This window comes from Mytilus galloprovincialis, chromosome 9 (assembly GCF_965363235.1).
Source record: "Mytilus galloprovincialis chromosome 9, xbMytGall1.hap1.1, whole genome shotgun sequence".
In the NCBI taxonomy this organism is placed as follows: domain Eukaryota; kingdom Metazoa; phylum Mollusca; class Bivalvia; order Mytilida; family Mytilidae; genus Mytilus; species Mytilus galloprovincialis.
Genome location: NC_134846.1, coordinates 7,479,656 through 7,503,070, shown reverse-complemented (window position 1 = coordinate 7,503,070; position 23,415 = coordinate 7,479,656). Strand labels below are relative to the sequence as shown.

The window sequence follows — 23,415 nt, the reverse complement described above, 5'->3', positions numbered from 1 at the left end:
GTTTTAGTATCAAGAACATCTATATGATAATAGACAATACAGAACATATAGGATGGACTGTTTATCATGATCCTGACATTGTCATCATTATACCATGAAAACCAGATTAAATGCTCATGAGGAAAGATTAAAAACACATTAACGCATACATAAATGTTCTAACAAATGAATACTTCTGATAGTTAGGTTAGCATATATAGGTGGCTTTATTATGTACTTTTACAGAGAGTTGTCCCATTGGCACTAGTACTCATAAATTAATGTTCTAACAAATGACTAGTTCTATTGAGTTAGGTACTATATATATGTGTAACTTTATCGTGTACTTTTACAGAGAGTTGTCCCATTGGCACTTGCACTCATACATGTATCATATTTTCTTATATCTATTTTATAGACAAAATGAACATTTTAATTTTGATTTTATTCATATAACACGACATCCATTTTACATGTTTTATTCTTTGTTAATACATTGGACATACCCTACATATCTTATAAACAGACTCGGTACTGTTTTTGGTCCTCAATGCTCTTCAACTTCGTTCTTTATTTGGCCTTTTTAACTTTTTCGGATTCGAGCGTCACTGATGAGTCTTTTGTAGACGAAACGCGCGTCTGGCGTATATATTTATTTCACCGAGGGTATCACAAGCCCAGTAGTCAGAACTTTTTGTGCTGACATGAATTGTCATTGATATGGTTATATTTATAAATTTACTGTTTACAAATATTTGATTTTTTTGAAATGCAAAGGCTTTTCTACCTCAGGCATAGATTACCTTAGCTGTATTTGGCAGAACTTTTAGGAATTTTGGTCCTCAATGCTCTTCGACTTCGTACTTTATTTGGCCTTTTTAACTTTTTCGGATTCGAGCGTCACTGATGAGTCTTTTGTAGACGAAACACGCGTCTGGCGTATATACTAAATTTAGTCCTGATATCTATGATGAGTTTATTTACAACCACTGGGTCGATACCACTGCTGGTGGAGATTTATTTACCCGAGGGTATCACAAGCCCAGTAGTCAGAACTTTTTGTGCTGACATGAATTGTCATTGATATGGTTATATTTATAAATTTACAAATTTTTGAATTTTTTGAAATACAAAGGCTTTTCTACCTCAGGCATAGATTACTTTAACTGTATTTGGCAAAACTTTTAGGAATTTTGGTCGTCAATGCTCTTCAACTTCGCACTTTATTTGGCCTTTTTAACTTTTTCGGATCGAGCGTCACTGATGAGTCTTTTGTAGACGAAACGCGCGTCTGGCGTATATACTAAATTTAGTCCTGGTATCTATGATGAGTTTATTTACTATAATTTGCTATTGAACCAGGTCATGCATATTTCCGACTGTTGTTGACGATTATGCACTAAATCTGTTGATGTGTACTGATTGATACTTAAAATTATCTATTTATAACACATAATTGTATTTGACTTTGATGTGGTTTTAGTATTTGAGTAACTGGAAGTAATCTTATATGAATTGTTGTTAATTTGTTTGTTTTTAGGGGTATTTTGTTTTTGCCTAATATCTTTTTTTTTCCATTATTTACCCTTATAGCAACTTCATTTACAGTTTGTTCTAACATTGCAGTGTTACATAACTGTCCGAGGTTAGGAATGGTTAAGCGATAACAAACATATCTAACCGCGCAATATTGTGTACATGTTAATGTATATGCATTTGATTCAGAGTTTATGGTCGGTTCGATTTCATTGATCTCATATTTTGTTTTCTGGTCCTGAATGTTTCTCCTTTTTGACGTCGGGTTAAAGTTCCCGCCAAAAATCGATAATAAGAGTATTTCCGTTTTAGAGAATTTTAAACGTCGGTGACCCCCATTTATTATTCATGCTTTTAAAATCTTCCCTGAAGCTGCAACTCTTGCAGAAGTTTGAAGGAAAAAACATTAGTAGATTTCTTTTTTTATTTCAAGAAAAATCTATAATAACTAAAAATTGGCGGGAAATATCCAAAGGCCTTGAAAAATAAGGAAACAGAGAGAAATGAATGTGTATAAGGTAAAAGTTAACATTGACAGTTTATGTTATAGCAGTAAAACATCATTTTTCAATAATTTTGCCTTCAATTAGTTACTTAGAGCGCCATTTCTATGTTTCTATGTTATAACGCGATTCTTTACCTTTTGATGACGTCATATCTCGAAAACAACATCGGTGATCCAATTTTTTTTCCGCCTAAAATAATGTAATAAGTATGATCTATCGACATGTATGGAACGCCGTAACTGCCTTATGTTAAAAACTTACATTATACGATGATACTATGACATTATATGATGGTACTTTAACATTATACGATGGTACTTTGACATTATATGATGGTATTTTGACATTATACGATGATACTTTGACATTATATGATGGTACTTTGACATTATATGATGGTACTTTGACATTATACGATGGTACTTTGACATTATACGATGGTACTTTGACATTATATGATGGTACTTGGACATTATACGATGGTACTTTGACATTATATGATGGTACTTTGACATTATATGATGGTACTTTGTCATTTTGTAAAGACAAAAGGAATCATGGGAAATTAGAAAAAAACAAAATGGAGGAATTACTCATATTGAGTGTACTGAAGAAGGTTGATTTGAAGCATGCGTTTGTACACTTTGAAAGAGAAAAGATACCACCAAACATTGTGGGTATGCTTTCGAGACATGAATTAGAAGCTCTATGAGTTTCAAATACAGCAGACATGATTAAGCTTCGAATTGAGTGTATTAAATTTTAGGCTATCAAACCACAGAAACTTTAAGGAAGTTCGGGACCTCCTAAATTTGACATAGACAAATCTACACTTGAAAATTTACTTGATAATTGATTTTTAATCTCGGATGTTGCAAAGCTTTTACTTGTATCTGAACGTACAATATATCGAAGAATGGCACAGTTTGATCTGAGTATACGTACATTTTCAGAACTTAAAGATGATAACCTTGATGTTGTAATGGAAGAAACTATTCAAGAGTTTCCTCTGTGTGGTGAAAATATGCATGAAAACTTTGGAATAAATGACTATTTAAAGTGTTTGGGAATTATTACAAGAAATTTAATTTGTTGATAAATTAACACAAGTTGATCTTTAAAATTTCAGCATCTTATATTTTGTAATAGCCTGTGTTGGCTAGGATGCACTTGGTCAGAACCTTGATATGAACATTATGAACATTTCTTTAACATTTGATTTTATTGTTAAAGATATTTTCCACAAGATCGCTAACATAGATTGTTTTGACCTCGATTATGACTGACAAAATCAAAGTACGGATTTACTCTATGTACACACTCGTGCTAATTTATGAACATGAAAACATACAAATACATGTACAACACTGTGTTCAGTCTTCTACGATGACAGCACCAATATTACAAAGTGAACTACACCATTGTACACAAAGTCTCATACATAATTTCATGGTTCATATCAATCAACTCAAAAGTTGTTTGCTTGCATTTCCATCAAACAAAATCATCCCCTGCCACTATCTATGATGGAAGAAATGTGTCAAAGTTACAACAATTATTTTACACCATATGTGTAAAAGTCAAATATCTGAAGCCTAGGTAAAAAGATATAAACATGCTTGAGACAAGTTAACACTAAAATGGTAATTTGACCTGACGGTCACGACACACATTCTGGCAATACACTCATGTGCCATACATCTAAAGTCTAGGTCAAAAGACAAACAAGGTGTGTCCTGGACAAGCGTCACTGAAAAGAAAGAGAGAGACTAAAACAACATGTCTCTCTTCATCAAGTAAAAGACATAATGGAAGTCAAGTTCATTGGGGCAATTGTTTGAGGTTAGGATAAGTGCTGATATAAACTTACCCCGCCTTTGCTTGTGATCTAAAAGCATACTCAAACATTCAAATAATCTTTTTATTCAAGTAACTTTTTAACAACTTCAACTAAAGCTAATTAATACAAACAATCAAATATAGTCTATGTACAAATAATGTGCTCCCCAACAAATATGGACACTTCCATGATGGGACTCTATATGTGCCTGTACCAAGTCAGGAGCCTGTAATTCAGTGGTTGTCGTTTGTTTATGTGTTACATATTTGTTTTTTGTTCTTTTTTAGCTCACCTGGCCTAAAAGGCCAAGTGAGTTTTTCTCATCACTTGGCGTCCGTCGTCGTCGTCCGTCGTCCGTCGTCGTTAACTTTTACAAAAATCTTCTCCTCCATTGCGTATGTACTGGCCTAGTTGACCAGGTAATAAGTAGTGCCCAACCTAAGTCTAGTTATTGTTTTTGCATGATATCGTTGTCCCATTGGCAGTCATACCACATCTTCCTTTTTATAGTTGAAAATTTCATTCACCAGAAGATCTCAACATTGTTCCAGAATATCTCAACCGATACCAGAAAATCTCAACATGACATACTTTATAACATATTTAGCATAATGAAATTATATTAGTAAAGAAAAAGAACAAACTATAATTGTATGTTTATAATGTTTTAGAAAAATACTAATTTACTGATATATATGCTAGTTTATCAATGATATCACTGTCATTTTGTCAATAGCTGACTGCACTGGTCACATTTACCTGCTGGAGAAAAGTCATTACGATGTCATTTTAAATCCTATTCATTTGTGTTATACACGAGACAAACTGTAATTCAAATATCTCTGGCATGACATTCTCCGATTTTACAAAAAAAACGCATTGATTTTCAGTAAATTGACGAAAAGTCGACCTACCCTGTGTTTATTTTGAATATTTTGAACCAGAAAAGCTCAACAGGAAGTGCCAGAATACTTTTTTCCGTCTCAACATTTGGTTGAGATTAGATGGTTTACCAGGCGTGCAGTTTAGTCAAGCCAAGTAACTTTCTCCTTATGGTTTCAGATGGTGCGTAAACCAGCACACTGTTTTTAAGTGGTTTTATTTCTATGGCTTGATCATTAACACTTCCTATCATGGTTATTAGCAGATAATGGAGAGAGTTGAGGGTCAGTAGCAGGAACTCTTTGGCCCTTGATATGATGATTAGTGTTTCACTAGAGGGAAACATTTTTTTGCCCTTATCATTGAGTGACACAGGGCTTTTAGTTTTAGTTTGGCTTAATCCTTGCCTTTGTGCATATTGTATTGGCGAATTGCCTTGACTTTGTTTGTAAATTTTGGAATCAGGTGATTCCCCTTATTGTGGACTTCTTGAGTCATATTTCCTTTTATTGGTTGTCATATTGCTCATATTTCAATTTATCTTAACTTTCAATTAAATTTATTAAAGCAAAAATAGATTGAACTTTAGCTTATTTAAATATTTAATACTTATTTAGCAAAAATATTTAATTATTTAAACTTATTTAGCAAAAATAAAGTTTAAAACCTAAAGATTAAAAAATAAAATTTATAAACTTACAAAGAAATAATAAAAAGAAATGAAAATGAACTTAAGTTAAAAAAAAATAAAAAATATTTTAAATGCTAACTAAACCATTGAACAAAAACAACAGACCGTTATCTTCTCCTGTAATTGCTTTGAGATCGACGTGTACGTGTTGACTCGACGATGGCAAGCTAAGGAGTGATATGAATATAACTCAACATGCAGACATGTCGGGATTTATAAGTACCCGGCCACGTCCACTTGTATTTTTGTCCATCTGATGAGTTCAGCCTTTTTCAACTGATTTTTATAGTTCGTTCTTATGTTGTACTGTTTTACCACTGTCCCAGGTTAGGGGGGGGGGGGGGGTATTAATCCCGCTTACATGTTTAACCCCGCCACATTATTTGTGTATGTGCCTGTCCCGAGTCAGGGGCCTGTAATTCAGTGGTTGTCATTTGTTTATGTGTTACATATTTGTTTTTTTCGTCTTCCTCTTTTATATAAATATGGCCGTTAGTTTTCTCGTTTGAATTGTTTTACAATGTCTTATCGGGGCCTTTTATAGCTGACTATGCGGTATGGGCTTTGCTCATGTTGAAGGCCGTACGATAATCTATAGTTTTTAATGTCTGTGTCATTTTGGTCTCTTGTGGACAGTTGTCTCATTGGCAATCATACCACATCTTCTTGTTTTATATCTTATACGTTCATGTATTTCACATCCAATCTTTTATGGTAATATTCTTTACAAAGCACAACAATGTCAGTATTCACCTCAAAAGCTTACAAAACCTTTAAACAGACTTATTAAGAAGGGATATAGTTACGATACTGTTGTCAGGTCATTAAAGATTGCATATTTTGGCTTTAATATTGATTCACTTATAGGGTCTTTGCATCGGAACTAAACACATTTATTTAAAAAACAGTTGCTGGCATGACTTTCTATTCTAGTGACCTTTGTCATTGACCAACGAAATTGCAGTTTCCATGATTTGGGAAAAGGATAAAACCAGAGACGTTCAAAAAGGTCATTAACACAGATCACTAGATCTTCATGCAACCACAGATAGGAGCAATTAGAAGACCTAGTTTTAACTAGATTGGAAGACATGTTCATTTTAGCTTAAAATTCTACAGAAACAGTAATAGTAAATAATGGTCTGCAAATATAAAAATAAAAAATTTAAGAACATGTCCATGGGACACGGATGACCCCGCTTAGAATCAAATCCATACAATTTCTATGATCATCTCATTTCGAAATGTAGTAGGTAGAACAGAATTTGATTTCGAACTGCCATTTTTTACATTATTAAGGGTCATAACTCTTAGAACAGTAATTGACTTACTGTCCAAATTCGAATTCTGTCTGCGAGTTGTGGTTCTTAGCATTTTGTATGAGTTTCATAAAATTTGAATGAGGTAAACTTAAATATCATCCATTCTTTGTGACTTATGTAAAATAATTTAAATGTTTTTCAATATATTATGATTTATGTTACTTTTAATTATAAACATTACCAAATGATATAAAAATGTAAAATAAAAATTGCAGAAGACACCCGAGCTACTCGAAATTGACAAAGCAAAGTAAAATGTTAAAATGTTAAAGTACCATCATACAATGTCAAAGTACCATCGTATAATGTCAAAGTATCATCGTATAATGTCAAAGTACGATCGTATAATGTCAAAGTACCATCGTATAATGTCAAAGTACCATCATATAATGTCAAAGTACCATCATATAATGTCATAGTACCATCGTATAATGTCAAAGTACCATCGTATAATGTCAAAGTACCATCGTATAATGTCAAAGTACCATCATATAATGAAAGTTTTTAACATAAGGCAGTTACGGCGTTCCATACACATGCAAAATTTTCAAAAAAATATCATTAGTAGTATAAATAGTCTGATTTCCCTTTAAAACTGATCTTACGACGTGGGTCGATTTGTTGTTGAAGGCTGTATGGTTGCTTTTAATAGCTTACTTTCATTGTATTTTAACTCTCATGGCTAGTTATCGTTTGGTAATTTTTCGTATTCGGCCATAGTATTACAGTTTTTTAACTCATGAATTTGGACATCCTTTTTTCAGTATCTGCATGCAGTTTGGTAACACAATGGTGGAAAAGTGTTCAAGGTATTGTCATTAATAAACTCATTAGATTGTTCACTCTGCCTTAGTTTAAGATTAAAGTTCTAAGTATTGAGCTCAGTGCATATGCATTCTGTATGGAATTAAGATAAAACATATCTACATATTATACACATTAAGGTAAGATGGCTAAACCATTTTGTAAATACATATCATTAATAACTGTCAGCAGAAAGTATTATTAAAGTATAACATTAAATATTAAAAAATATATAAATGCATTTTACTTTAACAAAACGTAGTTAGATCGTTTTGTGGTAAGTTAGTCTGAAAATGTAAGGACACCTAGAGTTTTCTAGATCTCCATTTATGAGGATTGTAATTTCAAAGTTCAATACAAAAATCATTATATCTTTTGATATGTTCTTTATATAGAAACAGGACGATACGGTCCGATTTCCAAGGATACAACTCGTCACCAGAGACTCACTGACAAAGAAAAAATCACTTACAGGTTATCATACGGCCTTCAACAATCTTCACAATCCATACCGAACTGCAAGCCTCAAAAGGCCTCGAAATGACACATGTAAAACAATTCAAACAGGGAAACTAACGGACTGGTCTCATTATTCGAATAATTATAAAAATGTACCCTATCAACTTGGTCTGCCTACTGTTTAATTTGTGTGCTGTTGGCGTAAATTGCGTTTGTTGTGCAAATTAACGGCGGGTGCCACGTGTGGATCTGGAGCGATCTGCTTACTCTTCCGGAGCCTTTCAGACCATCCATTGTTTTTACGATTTCTAATTGCCAAGTTTTAGCTTTTTATGCTATATTATGTACACCCTAATTTGTTTTATTTTTTGGTAGTTTCATGCTGCTTCTTGATTGTTGTTGTATTTTGCCATGGCGTTGCCAGTATATTGTGACAAATCTGGACTGATAATTGTTATTATTTAACCTATTATTTATTGTATATTACATATATCTATTTGAATATTGCCGGGTGGTCAACTTCTCGAGAGTGCACAAACACTGATAAATGCATTGACTTTCATACTCCTGATTTAAACTATTTGTACTTTGCAAGCGATAAGGGCCAGTTTTATATGTATATCTTGGTAATGTTTACCTATGAAATACTTTGATTATCCCGTCATATTTTGACAAATATTGTCGTGAGATTCAACTTGTTTACATCTGCCATGACACCGTTTTGTACTTTCACTTTGCGATCTCATATTATTATTTGTTTAAGTTAACACTTTATCAATGCAGATAAATTGCGTATTTATTATGTTTGTGCCTCCCTTTTCATTAACATTGTCTTTATTTATGATAGAACAGGGTTTTCATTGGTCTCATTTAAGCATTATATCTAATGCGTAAGGTTATGTAAATTACACCCAAGTTCATACGCCGTATCGAGAAAGGAATTTACTGTCCGTTTAAAAATAGCATTATGTAGAAATGTCCTTTTAGTTTCATACGCTTTTAAACATAATTCGGACAAGAAGGACAAAGTGAGGACAACTTAATATTGTTTCTTTATTTAAGGTAACACGATACCGAATGGCATATCTCCCGATTTCCAAACTTTTTGGCACACGTGTTCTTTGAATTGAGTTACATCGGAATATGTAATAAAAAATGGGGGTCACCATTTTTGTTTTCTTGGTATTTTCATAGGAAAACGTCAATTTTGGCGACAAATTTACCTAGGTATATAGGGGAAATGCCTTTTTTTCGGCTTAACTTTTTAGATTTTCCAATGGATGGCTATGTTCTTATATACGGAGAAAAACAAAAAACTAACATAATATCCAGAATTGCATACTGAATCCATACACGTATAGAAACTCATATGTCACCATCCTTGTTTTTGAGATAAATGACTTCAAAGTTGATTGATACCATTAGAATTGGACCGAAAACGTGTGACGTTATTGAATACAGAATGTAACATTACGGTATTACCACTCAAAGATATTGAAAACAAAATATGTGTCGGGATCTGAATGGTGTTTATTTTTATTTTTATTTCCGCTGTCGGGTTTCGTTAATTTCCTAGTTATGAAATACACAATTCTGCTGATATAATTTATTTCGTTCTGCACCTGGAAATTTCACTCACATGAGTTAACATTAATCTCGTCTGATTTTCATAACGAGCATATACTTGAAACTTGCTTCAGCCTTGAACTGGTTGGTTCCACGTGAATCATGCATAAATCAGGTACACGTTGAATTCACGTACATTTTAAAAATAAGATTATTAAAAAATTTAATTAAAATCATGAAAAATACCTTCATATTTTTGTAAAGTTCACGTGAAAATAACATGAAAAATTTCACGTGGGATTCATTTGAATTACTGAGTTTTTAACTCCATCATTTAAGACAATGGTGGTGTCGTTGCTTCATCCATGCAGAAATAGAGTACTTTAAAAATTTGATTCAGTTAACAGTTTTATAATTGATCGGTTTTTATAGTTTTATAATTGATCGGTTTTTGATGGTTCTTTAACGTTCAGTGGCAAATAGTTCATGCATGTTTGGGACGATACAATACAATTTTGAAAACAGTTGTTAATAAAAGACACATTTGATGCACCAGTCAAAAAAGGTTTAACATTCTGTTAGTTGTGAATATTATGAGGGAAAATAATGATCCTGATAAAATGCACATTCTAAAAAATAAAATAACAAAACTCAAAGAAAAAATTCAAAACTTAAAAGTCCCTTATCATATGACGAAATCATAAGCTCAAATACATTAAAAGAATGATAGATAAACAGCCGTCATATTCTTGACTTGGTACACACATTGGTTTAGCGTGGTGTAAATGTGTGAGTTGGCTGCTCAACAAGTCGGACAAACCTTGCAAACTGTATGCAAAATTTCACAGTGTCATTTGTGGAAAATTATTTACGAACAAATCTTGAGATCATATATGATATATGCATTCTTTATAAGTGAAACAAACAGCAAATGCGAAATATAAAAGTTTCAGCTTGAAATTCCAAATGTAGGAGATGTAAGCCGGAGTCTGCGTGCCTTTTATATTTTATCAAAACGCCTAATCCAGCAACCTGTCATGAACAAAAAATAAAGAAAATCCAGACGATATGCGCACTTTTAATATGAGTAGTAACACCAGGTACATAATTTAAACCTGAAGCAAAACGACTGTAAACCCTATATACACCAAGTGCGGGATTGACGGTAGAACGGACGCGGATAAAAAAAGCATTCTATAATAATTCCGAGTAAATTTTCTCCAGAAGAACAAAAGTTTTAGGAATTAAACACATATGTACTAGGAGACTGAAATGTTACTGTGATAATTATACTTTCCAATTTAGGGGCCAACGTTTACTAAATTTACAAATTAGAAATAAAAATATGCTCGTCCAATTACCATTAGTCAAAATTTGCTTGATGTCTTTGGTTTTGATGTCGTTAAATGTCCAGATGTTGCTATCTCATAAATTGCAAATCCCATGTCTCTATTTATCATTCTTTGTACAAATGACATGTTCCATATATTTTTTTGTTTTATTTGTACTTTTACAAATAAAGTTTCATGTTACCCCACTTCCATACTTAGCAAGCGGAAACGTAGATATTTCTTTTTGCGTAAATATTCGTAAACTTTGTCGATTTCTTTGAAAAAAATAGAGGCAATGATTTAAATTTTAACAACTGAAGTTTCAAGTGACGGATGTAAATTGTAGGATTGATTGTTGGTTGCTTAAACGTCCAGTGGCAAATATGTCATGCATGTTCAGGACGAGAACAAGTTAACATTAATACAATAATAGATAGGTTTTGTAATAGAGGCGATCCGGGAAGATGGTTGAGAAAATTTGGACTGACACTGGAAAATGAGGGTATATCATGTGAGCAATATGCCACCCATGACCTAAAAAGGCAACTATGTTAATTATCTATCAGTCATTTTGTCTCCGAACTTGTTCATGTACATCATTTCCAACTCAAAACACACAAAAATATTTATAGATGCAAGTGGATACTTGGAACTGGCTTTATCAGAATCTAACGGGACCTGGTTTTATTTTTTTTAAATTTTTGCCGAATCAAGTTCCCATGTATTTCTCAGCCTACGGTAACTTTCTCAGGCCTCATTCTGATGTTGCTGTCTGTCCTGTGTAGACTTGGTCTATGATATTACTAAGCTAGCACTTTATTTTTAAAATGTTTCCGAAACTATATCAGATTTACTCTGTACAGCCAATGAGAATGTTTCCACTTTGAACACAGGAAATGTAATTCGGCAAAATAACCAAGTTAAACCACTTTTCTACATTCCATACTAACAAACTATTTTCTGTATGAGTTTCAAAGTCTGCTTGTATTGTGCTTTTTTGCCTTATTCTATCCGTATTCTAATCCAGATAAATTTCCTTTTTCCATTTTGCCCGAGCGGTGTTTTTGACGACCATTTTAACACCAATTAATAGTTGTACAATTCCCCGTTTTTTTACACATCATCCTAAGTTTTTATAGACAACATACGGCGTGCATCATGCATCATGCAAAAATAAACTAAGAGTAAAATAAAGTGATAAAACTCAGTCTATTTTGCATAAGAACATATATAGATAAATCGTGCAGATGCTAAAATATTAAAGAAACAGAATATGAATTAAAAGTAAAAGTAAAGTAATACATTTTTAAAGGTTAACAATGAGCAGAAGAATTGCCGGAAAACGATAAAACAATCTATGTCGAAAGGTTAACCGTTACGTATTGCATCAAAACTCTCGGCACTCTGCATCTAGAAAAAGTAACCGTTAAAAATGTCACATAGTTATGATTATCAAAAATATTTTTTCTTTATTATGTAATCACTTTGTGATTGCAGAACCTGCTGCATTGGCATGGCTTGTATGTGTGAACGTTATTCGATAACGTCAGGAACGATAACTCGTGGCGTAACGTCATTCGGTATCGTGTTACCTTAAGAATAACGAAATCTGTGTGTCTTTCTAAACGTTACTAGTCAAAAGACGTATGAGACGTTGCTTTTGATTGGACGATTAGATGTTTACTCTAACGTCATAGTAAGTGCCAAAAGACATAAATAGGCAGTTGGAAAGCAGGTCACGGTTTGACCCCAAGTTTATCAGCAACAATAGAGTCACGTGACCGTGAAAATTCAGTAAAAAAACGGATGAGACAAACCTCATTTTAACTCACTGAATACTATTGTCGTAATAAAAAATTATTGACTTAACTAATCTTGAGTATCCATAGTTTATTCTCGTCAAAGCTCACACATCAAATCAAGGTCCTTTATTCTTTATTTTATCTGCAAACTTGGAGTTTGGGTGAAAATTGTCAAGTCTCCTGAACGAAAAATCTAAATATTTACGAGGAAACTAAAAATGATGGGCTGAATTTAAATTTAATAAAGCGTCTCATTAAGACAAACACTCGATATGAATATCTCGGCAATAGAATGTTGGATACGCAAACGTCAAATTGATTTCAAACCGAAGCGGTGGTTTTTATGCCGATTTGTGCAAGTGGTTATCTCCCCTTAATATCACCAGTCAGAAATAAAAACCCAGCAAAATGCATAAAAATTAAAATAGGAGTTCTACTTTACAAAAATTAGAAAGAAAATAAACGAAACTCGATTTATAACTATGTTATGATAATATAAAGAAGAGATACTTCCCCTTATTTTTCAGAGAAGGATTGAATGTAAATATTAAAAGACAAAATATTACTGCAGTAAAAAAAAACAATTCAGAAATGTGGATAATGACACCTACATGTAAAAAACCTAGCTACATGTATATTGAAAGAAATTAGATCTGGTGGATGAAATATACTACATGTAATTTTTATATGTGGGATATTCCTAGCAGAATTTTTTTAAACACTTCTGATATATTTAATGCAATAAAACATAGTTTATACAATTTCAATAATCTTTCTGAAAATTGATATAATTATTAAATAAATAGTACTGATCATATATATTCTATAAAGTGTGACCAAGAGTCACAACAAATTTCTTCAAATTAAGAGAGCCTTTAAACTCAAGCCTATGTTTCTTAGTTGAACAGTAAAATACAAAAAAGGGATTTATAAGTTTTATACCAAAAATGTTGACAGAAATTCTGTAAAAAAATATGCTTTAAATTATAAGTGAAAGTGACTCAAGTTTGAATTTCAGAATCATTATTATTGTAAAATTAAACTATTAGATTAGCTTGTAAAGTAGCCCTTTGTCTTATTTCTCAGGGTATTTTATAGATTATGAAAGTAAACTTTTTGGAAAAAATGGGGCTTCTTCTCTTGAACAGGTTGCTGTATCAGCTTCTTTAAATAATTACATATTTATAAACAAAGTGTTGTATATATAACTTTACCTGAATACTAGTAATAGGAAATGAAATGAAACTGGTGGGACAAATTTTGTGCATTTTACTTCAATTATGATCAAAGATGCTTAAATTTGACAAGAATTTGCCATTTGAATAAATTCAATTTTGTAAGAACACATCTCTATGAATAAACTTCTTGTTTGGCTGACTTGGCTTGATAAGCTAGTTTTTGCTCTTATTACCATAAAATTGAGAATGGAAATATAGCTTATACTAAGTAAAGAGATAATAATATAAGCAAGATTTTATTAACTGACCTTCATTTTCTTTTTTCATATGTTTTTTTCCTACAGAATTTTCTTTGCAATGCATTTTCTATTGCTATTTTTGTGCTTTTGTCCATCCATACAGTAGGCTATCAATAATTTGTCAGATCTGTCAGAATTTTCCAAAATGTTTAGCTTTAAACGCAATAAAGAAGATCTTTGTTTGTTGTTTCACTTTTCCAATGTGTAAATTTTTACTATGCACATGACCCTGACACATATTTTGTTATAAACGTTACATGACGTATGTTGAAAAAAGAAAACAATATCACCGTCAATTTGTGTAGGGGATCAAAAGGGGTTTTAGTTACTTTAAAATACAAGTAGATCTATCGTATGGAATTGTGAAAATCCAAAACTTTTAATCAAATTTCATTCATGTCTTTAATAAAATCAGTATTTTAGAGCACTTTGAAACAGGTACAATGAAAAGAAGCTAAACTTAACTTTTTTGAAGTAGAAACGTAGCTAAAACCAGATAAAAATTGACATGGCTGGTGGTCACTAAAATTGATGTATAAAAGTAAAAAATGATGGCTTCAAAATAGTGTATCAATTTGAAATAGGTTTCCCGGTTTCATTTAAGATTATAACCGTTCTTTTCTGTATTTGGATACGCAAACGTCAAATTAGGAAAAATCGATTTTTTTGGCGAACAAAAAAGATGGCTATTTTTTTTTTTAGAACGGACAGGATAAAGGAATAGCAATAACAAGCTATTTTTTGTAATGTTTGTATGTCGTAAAGAAATTATATTGGTCACAAAACCTACAAATTTTAAAATTTAATTGTAATAAAAGCATGACAAGTTTCAAAAAATACTTTAAACGTCAATCTTTTAGCCGATTGATTTGGCGGACTTTTTGACGTTACGGACGACTGTAGCGCCACCTAATTAATTCCCCCTGCTATTGTTGCTGATAAAGCTTGACGACAACGGACGTTTCCAAGGACTTGCTTTCCAACTGTAGGAACCTGTAGAACAGCATGTCATTCTGAATTCTAATGCAACAACGTTTGTGACGTTCATTTTGATTGGATAACGTCACTTTTTTACATGGCATCAATTGACAATTGATGTTATGGGACGTACGCGCAAGCGCAGACGACATATTGCAGATTTTAATTACATGTTTTAACGTTGTTTTCTGTCAGTTTCATTAGAATGGAGAATTATTTACATGAAAAATGCATACACATAGACATAATTATGTGTAATTTTTTTTAAATCTAATATATTAAGATAAATTGAAAGAGATTAAAGTCATGTCCACAAGATTTGTTATCCCATACATGTATGTGTTACAATCATTTTAACCATCTGCTATATTACCCTCTAAGGTTTGTGTTATAATATTGTTAAGCATTAAGAGTGCTATTGACACAATAGGCTGATATGATTATCAATTCATACAAAACATAGAAATGTATGATAATGCTAACGCGTCGCCAGTAAACTTAATTTGCGAACATCAAATCCCATCAAACCCCTAATTGATGCCGTCGGAGCTTAAAATACAATACAGTTATCTCCTAATCAACTACCTTTTATATTGACCACCCGATTTATTGCTTTATCTGTTGAATGATAAATGTGTATTTGATGTTTATTATATTGAAAGAAGAAGTCAAAATACTGTTGAAATAAATATCATTATTATGTTTATTACAAATCTGTTTCTTCACACTGCCGTCGATTCCACTCCTCCTGAATGATGGTTAAACAGTTTATAGTAACCCTAGGTTTGTTACAATATCATCGACTTACAAGATTAAATTTTGCTTTGCTAACATCCGCCGCTCCATTTTACATTGGTAGTTTATTATAAGCCTTGTATGTCTAACCCCTTTATATGGTTTGATAATTGAGAAATGTAATTCTATTGTTATACTGACTATTTGCCAGATGTCTATGGACGGAGGAAGAAGTGTGATTACTTTGATTATTTGACTTGTTAATAATATATCCTTGTTATTTTCAGGGTTAGTTTCAAAGGTTGAAGGAGCATTTAACCAAACTATTAGACCAATAAAACATGACCAACCTCACAGTGTCATATAACATATCTGCTGCAGAAATTACAGAAGAGCTTGCACTAATTGAAACTCAAGTCGAAATTCAACGCATTCTTGAACTTATCCTACTTATTATTTACGGACTTACCATACAAGTTGGCTGTTTAGGGAACCTGTTCGTGATTATTGCTGTTTGTTCACAAAGGCAGAAGCAGAATACAACAGGCATATTTATAGTTAACCTAGCCGTTGTTGATTTTTTATATATTATGGTATATGTTCCTTTCATAGTTACAATATACTTCAAAGGCAGTCGGGTATTTGGTGACATTTTATGCAAATTATCAAACTATCTTTTGTATGTTTCCGCAACGATTAGTGTGTATACCTTAGTTTTGGTGTCTGTAGACCGCTATCTAGCAATAGTTCACCCAATCACATCAAAGAAATTCAGAACCAGACGGAATGTTAACCTGGTCGTTTTGATCACTTGGCTTGTTGTATCTGGTTCTTATCTTCCAGTAATTTTTGAAACAAACTAGTTTTGTAAATCAGAACCATCAGGTTGCAGTATGTCCATGACCTTTGGCAGAAGATTGTTGTCTTATTTTCTTGTTTTTTGATATGTGTTACCATAGATTTCGATATGTGTCTTTTATGGTGTAATACTTAAACAAGTTTTATACGGAGTTGTTCTGGGTACCAGTCGATGTGCCACACGTATGAAGCCGATGAAGAGAGTAGCAAAGAGTATACTCCTTATAGTGATTGTATTTGCTCATATCACCTCATGAATATGTTAATCGCCTTTGGACATTTTTATAACTACATTTTAATGTATAGTATTCAAGCAACTTCGGAGATCTAAGCGTATGCCAACAGTTGTATCAATCCTATTTTGTATACCTTCCTATCGACAAAATACAGACAAAGTCTCCGTAAGCTTATATGTTGTACACGTCAACGACCAAATAATTGAAACAGTTAGACAAGGCATTTTATTGCATGGAACGAATGATACAGAACAATATACAGATGTTTAAAAGGTTAAGGTTGTGTAACAGTTAAAAGTAGTACACAGAAAGCATAAACATAGTATGACTTTTGTGTAACCGAATGCTTCCTTTGTAAATTTGATATTAAATTGGCGGCGAAATATTGTATATGAATATCTAATAAAAAATAATGTATGATCTTTATGCACTTTCAAATGTTTTCGTCCTTTACAAAGATACATGTTTGTCACAAAACATTTAGTTATCAATAATAAATCATTCTAATTGAGTTATTGTCTAGTGACTTACTTATTAAGATTTATACTTCAACCATTCATTTGGAAACAAATTGTGTGTGGTTTACGTACACTACTATATCTCGATAATGACTTTTAATTTTGGATTTTTAGACTTAAAGTATATGTGGATTAGACATCGACCCACCATCTTAGCTAAACAAACAAAACACATTTTGATAAGACATTTATAATTATATAATCGTGTAATATATCTATATTATATTTTTACTGGATGTTTGGCTCTTTGGTACATATTTTTTATGTAAGAAAAAAATTGCATTAGACTATTGATTTCTCTCGTATTGTTTAGTTCTACTTAATGATTAATAAAAAGGGTAGGACCCTTACGTGTTTTGTTATTTGATTTTGCCATGTGGTTATGGACTTTCCGAATAGATTTTCCTCTAAGTTTAGTATTTTTGTGATTTTACTTTATACTTCGACGGGTACAGGACGTTTGCGCTTTCTTACCTGTAAAACGATAGGACATGTATTAGATAAAATACAAAGGTAACAAAGAAACAGGCCGGTAACAACCGTTGCCGGATAGTTTTTCTGCACGAGTAGTCAGGTCAAGGTCCGAGGCGATAGCCGAGGACCTTGACCTGACTACAAGTGCAGAAAAACTATTCGGCTGGTTGTAACCGGCCTGTTTCCTTTGTTACTTTCGTTTTTTATCTGACTTGTACGACGTTTCACGAAAGTAATAATACTTTTAGCAAGACTAAACATTTGAGAAACTTAATTAGATAGCCATAAAGCAGTAAATGTAAGTTATAGTATAAACACATTTTTTTTTTCATTTCCCTTCAACCGAGATTTTTTTTCAAGAAAAAAAATCAGGAATCTAATAATTTGATTAAAAAAAAAGAACCGTTTCAAGTAAAAGATGAATGTTGTACACATTTAAGACTTTTTAAAATGCAACTTCGTAAAAGAGTAATATATTAAAGAAATATTTTAGTGGTAAGTAAGATAACGTTTGATTTTTATGAACGAAACGGAAAGCGGAGAGGGGGAGGTCTAATTCATTTTAAAATAAACAGGCTGTGATCTTTATTTTTGATGAAAAATGTAGGATGTGCCATTCCATCCCCCCTTAAAAAAATCGTAAAAATCCCGCGTTTGTTGCCAAATGCATGAATTTGATATTCAGTGCTGGGGGTCGCAGGGGTTGGAACAACCCTTTTTTGGACGATCAATGCATTTAAATTGGGACATAAAGTTGGACCCCCCCCCCCTTTTTTTGTCCTTGATTTGGACCTGGATCCGCCACTGATGTAAATTCGATAACAATATTTAAATGTATCAAAAGAATGAATTTCCTACTTCATTAGCATGATTAGTGAATGAAATGTTTATGAAAAAATGGATTTTGGGTTAATATTATAAATATTCAGGCATATATATACTTTGATTTTTTTTTTAATTTATGCTCGTCTCTAGATCTGCAAGTGTTGATCGGGATTAAACACGTGTTAATATATGACCCAATCGCAGCTTACCGCCCAAAATGGATGACATAAGTTGAATGATTTTCTTCTAGATTTGCTGCTTATTTGGACGTGTATTACATGAACACTTTTTGTTTATAGGATCAATCGTGCATTAGTGAGTTGATAGGGACTTTATCTTTTGATATTAGATTTGATTTTTATTTACTTATTTCCTGTCTTATTTTTATTTAAATATACGCGTCAGTATCATCATTTCTTTACTTTCAGCATTGTCTAAAATACTATTCATGTCCGTATATTGAAGAAAACATTTATTGACCGAATATTTTGCTTCATAAAGGGGGCGATATTTTCTTTTTTGAGTATATTAACTATTTACTTTTCAACGCCATCACCGAAATATTTTTATTAAAATTAACACTATTAACGGTATTCGGAAAATCAGGAATCATTCAAAACATTAATTTGTCATCTGCTTTACCATAATATTTTTTTTCTCATAAAATTTGGGATCAAAATATCTATTTTAGGAGAAAACCATTAGACCCCCCCCCCCATTGAAGTTAAATGTCTAATCCCTTAGTGTACTGATATGAATAGTATTTAACATGAAATGTTTGAAAAAAGATATTGATGCTATGTAAATATTTTGTTCAATAAAAAGACAGGAAAAAAGTCGGTGAACCAAAAAGTTCAAATCTAATTGAAAGTTAAAGTGCCCATGAACTCACTGATCATGCACGAGTGATTCTATTCATAAAAAGTGTCCGTGTAACAACTAAAAAGAGTCCGTGTATCGTCTAGAAAGAGTCCGTGTAACACCCGTTAATGTACTGTTTTCTATAGCTCTGCGGGGGGCAATGTCGTACAATTGCGCTTTAACTTTTGATTCACCTGTATTAAATTGACTGGACATTTGCGCTTTTTACCTATAGTTATCCACCTGTAATTTAAATGAGAAGTAAAATTACGTAGTTGAATTTAACTTATATATGTCATTATTTCGACAAATGGTCCAATTCTACTCACTCATTCTGCTATTTTTATCTTTTTAAGGAGTTTCATTTAACAACAGTTGGTGAATTACATTTAGATTCGTTATATTGATGAACATGCACTCCAGAATTGAGAAAGAGTCACAACTTGATTATTTATTTAAAATATGGGCAAAATACCAGTCAGAAAAAATAACAAGAGCTTAATTTGTTCAGTCCTTGGGCTTCAGATATCAAGCGAAAACTGACCTGTGATGACTGTACGTGCTTATTTAATGTCTTAAGAATGTTTACTTATGCTAGTTTTAGCTGTATATAAACTCTTATACATGTATCAATGTGCTATGAAATGCGCTATGCATTGATTTTTAAACGTTAAACTCTGCCAGGTCAAACCTGTCGGTCCCAAGCCCGAATAAAAGAGGAGGATAGTAATAAAAACCAAATATTGGAAAAGCGCAAATGTCCTGTGTGAAAAGCGCAAATGTCATTTTTAAAAGCGCATATGTCCTATGCCCAAATGTTGCCCTACCTCTATCATACTATGTATCATGTGTATTGAATTAGTCTCTGTACTTTCGGGTTGTTTTACAAACCATTTGAATGTTTTTATTTGTATACATTCAAAATACATGTATGTCGAGTCGACCGTTGCATATAATAAGAATCAGCAGAAGATACTAGCAATCATTAAAAAAACATTACTGTCTAATATTTAAATAGTGTTTGTCTTCTAACGTACTTATCTGAAAACTCATGTGTGCATGAAACACGGAGTTCATTTTAAGTTGACGACTGATAATGCATTCACGGTCGCCAATCATAGATGTTCTTCGGAAATTTTGTAAATGCATTTACGACTGTAAAGTGTAGCAAAAGATCGATAAACGGCGCCGATCTATGAAGAACGACCATAAATCTATCATAACGCCATAAATATATAATTGTCCAATAAATGATGGTCCGAGAACACAATTAATTCGTAGTGCATTTCTTTTAGAACATAAATGAAAATAAAAAAAATCCCACCTGCGCTTTCTCAATGAAATTTTTACAGTGTGTTGAACTATTTTTGGGACAAATTATATCAAAAATATAGAAAACTTCATCGCCTCTAACTCAAAATATGGACAATTTTGTGTTTAGGGTGTCTTGAAATCTTTTGACAGCTTCCGAAGTGCTAATTTTTAACCTTTTTCAGCTGGACCAAATCACTACTTTCCTGTAAAATTCTGGACCCAAATTTTTTTACAGTGTAGTTTCACCCCCCTACTTACAATTTGAGGCATTAAACATGGAGAAATAAATTTGGAAGGGGTATAAAAATTATTGGCAAGTAACCCACTGTTAACACTAGGGACTCTATTCGTGAACAACGAAAATCAAGGGACGACAATTGTGGTCTCGGACCTAATAGGATAGAAAGAGTTGACAAATCTTAAAAAAACTTGGTATGACCAAAGCTTAATAAATTATAACACTGCTTGCAAAGTTTCATAACAATAGGATATATATTATAGACAATATGCTAAATTCTATACTCATCTTTGCGTGTTTAATTTTGACGTTAAAATTGAATAATTTCAACTATCAACATTTTGGGCTTTGAAAATTAAAATATTGCAAAAAAATACTTTTTAAATGCCCTAATATATCATTTATTATGTACTAAAAGCAATAGAGTACTCATTTGATATATCAGACTTAGCATAATTATTCAAAAGTCAAATTTATATCAGCCTGGGCCTAAAAATTGAGGTTTTTCAATGAAAGGGGGCCTTACATGAAGATGTAATATTTTCCAGCAATTTTAAATTTGTGAAGCTTTTAGGTTATAAATAATCCTTACATATGTATTGAATGTACTTTAAATGGAAAGAAAAGTCACAAATAACATATCATATTACTCTAAAAGGGTCTTAAGCCAAGTAAGACTGGAAAGAAATAAGGGTCAATTTAGGCCGTGCCACATATTTACATTAAAAAATGCATATTGAGGCTATAAGAAATAAAAAATTGTGTCTTTTTTATCATTTCTATACTCATGTGACATGATACAACAAATCTGAGCACAAAAAGGCTCTTGCAATTAACTTTTCTTACAGACAGTATGGTATGATACAAAGATTTTTGCCTTTTTAATGAAAAACTTGAATGCAATTTTAGTCTCAACAGGCTTATATCTAAACCACTTGCTATCCTACAGAAGAAAAGAAAGATATTATGTGAGATGGAACAGGTACAATAGACATTGCAAAGTGCTTTTGATACAAATTTAGTGAGGTCTTTATTGTGGACTTCAAATTTTATGTACCAAGAACCCCACTTTTGACTTCATCCAAACAGGGCGTTAAGACAAGGGTCATTTATACAACACATTTTGTACATATTGTCTGAGATAATGTTCTTTTCTGTAGATTCTGAGTTCATAAACAAGCAAAAGAACTAGATTAAGGCATAGAAACACAAGTATTGACACATGAAAACCTGTCAGATAAAAAGTCAGGATGCCATGTATGCATCATTATTGAAAAAGCCTTAAAATGCCTATTTTGACCATAAAATGCCAAAATTGGTCATTTTTGCAGAAATTCTATAAAATAAAAGTGTAAATCCTTTAGTTTCATGCTATTTGACAAATTGAAACCACCAAATCATTTAGGGAAGTTGCCAAAGTACAGATTCTATATTTACAGACTTCACCTAATAGGATAGAAAGAGTTGACAAATCTTAAAAAAACTTGGTATGACCAAAGCTTAATAAATTATAACACTGCTTGCAAAGTTTCATAACAATAGGATATATATTATAGACAATATGCTAAATTCTATACTCATCTTTGCGTGTTTAATTTTGACGTTAAAATTGAATAATTTCAACTATCAACATTTTGGGCTTTGAAAATTAAAATATTGCAAAAAAATACTTTTTAAATGCCCTAATATATCATTTATTATGTACTAAAAGCAATAGAGTACTCATTTGATATATCAGACTTAGCATAATTATTCAAAAGTCAAATTTATATCAGCCTGGGCCTAAAAATTGAGGTTTTTCAATGAAAGGGGGCCTTACATGAAGATGTAATATTTTCCAGCAATTTTAAATTTGTGAAGCTTTTAGGTTATAAATAATCCTTACATATGTATTGAATGTACTTTAAATGGAAAGAAAAGTCACAAATAACATATCATATTACTCTAAAAGGGTCTTAAGCCAAGTAAGACTGGAAAGAAATAAGGGTCAATTTAGGCCGTGCCACATATTTACATTAAAAAATGCATATTGAGGCTATAAGAAATAAAAAATTGTGTCTTTTTTATCATTTCTATACTCATGTGACATGATACAACAAATCTGAGCACAAAAAGGCTCTTGCAATTAACTTTTCTTACAGACAGTATGGTATGATACAAAGATTTTTGCCTTTTTAATGAAA

At 32.1% G+C, this 23,415-nt stretch overlaps 1 protein-coding gene across 1 annotated transcript; it reads left to right on the top strand.

The window, feature by feature from the left end:
* The first annotated feature begins 2,937 nt into the window (after window positions 1-2,937).
* Window positions 2,938-17,208, top strand: LOC143046471 (allatostatin-A receptor-like). The gene is made up of 3 exons (XM_076219629.1): window positions 2,938-3,000; window positions 16,439-16,736; window positions 17,099-17,208. Exons 1-3 carry the CDS (start codon window positions 2,938-2,940, stop codon window positions 17,206-17,208), a joined length of 471 nt encoding a protein of 156 aa, XP_076075744.1.
* Window positions 17,209-23,415: the final 6,207 nt, after the last annotated feature.

Excerpts from the sequence above, each read along its gene's own strand:
- LOC143046471 (XM_076219629.1), top strand. The coding sequence starts at position 2,938 with ATGGCACAGTTTGATCTGAGTATACGTACATTTTCAGAACTTAAAGAT. Across the intron at positions 3,001-16,438 it reads AAGATGATAACCTTGATGTT|AAGCAGAATACAACAGGCAT; the intron begins GTAATGGAAGAA and ends TCACAAAGGCAG. Across the intron at positions 16,737-17,098 it reads CACTTGGCTTGTTGTATCTG|CGTATGCCAACAGTTGTATC; the intron begins GTTCTTATCTTC and ends CGGAGATCTAAG.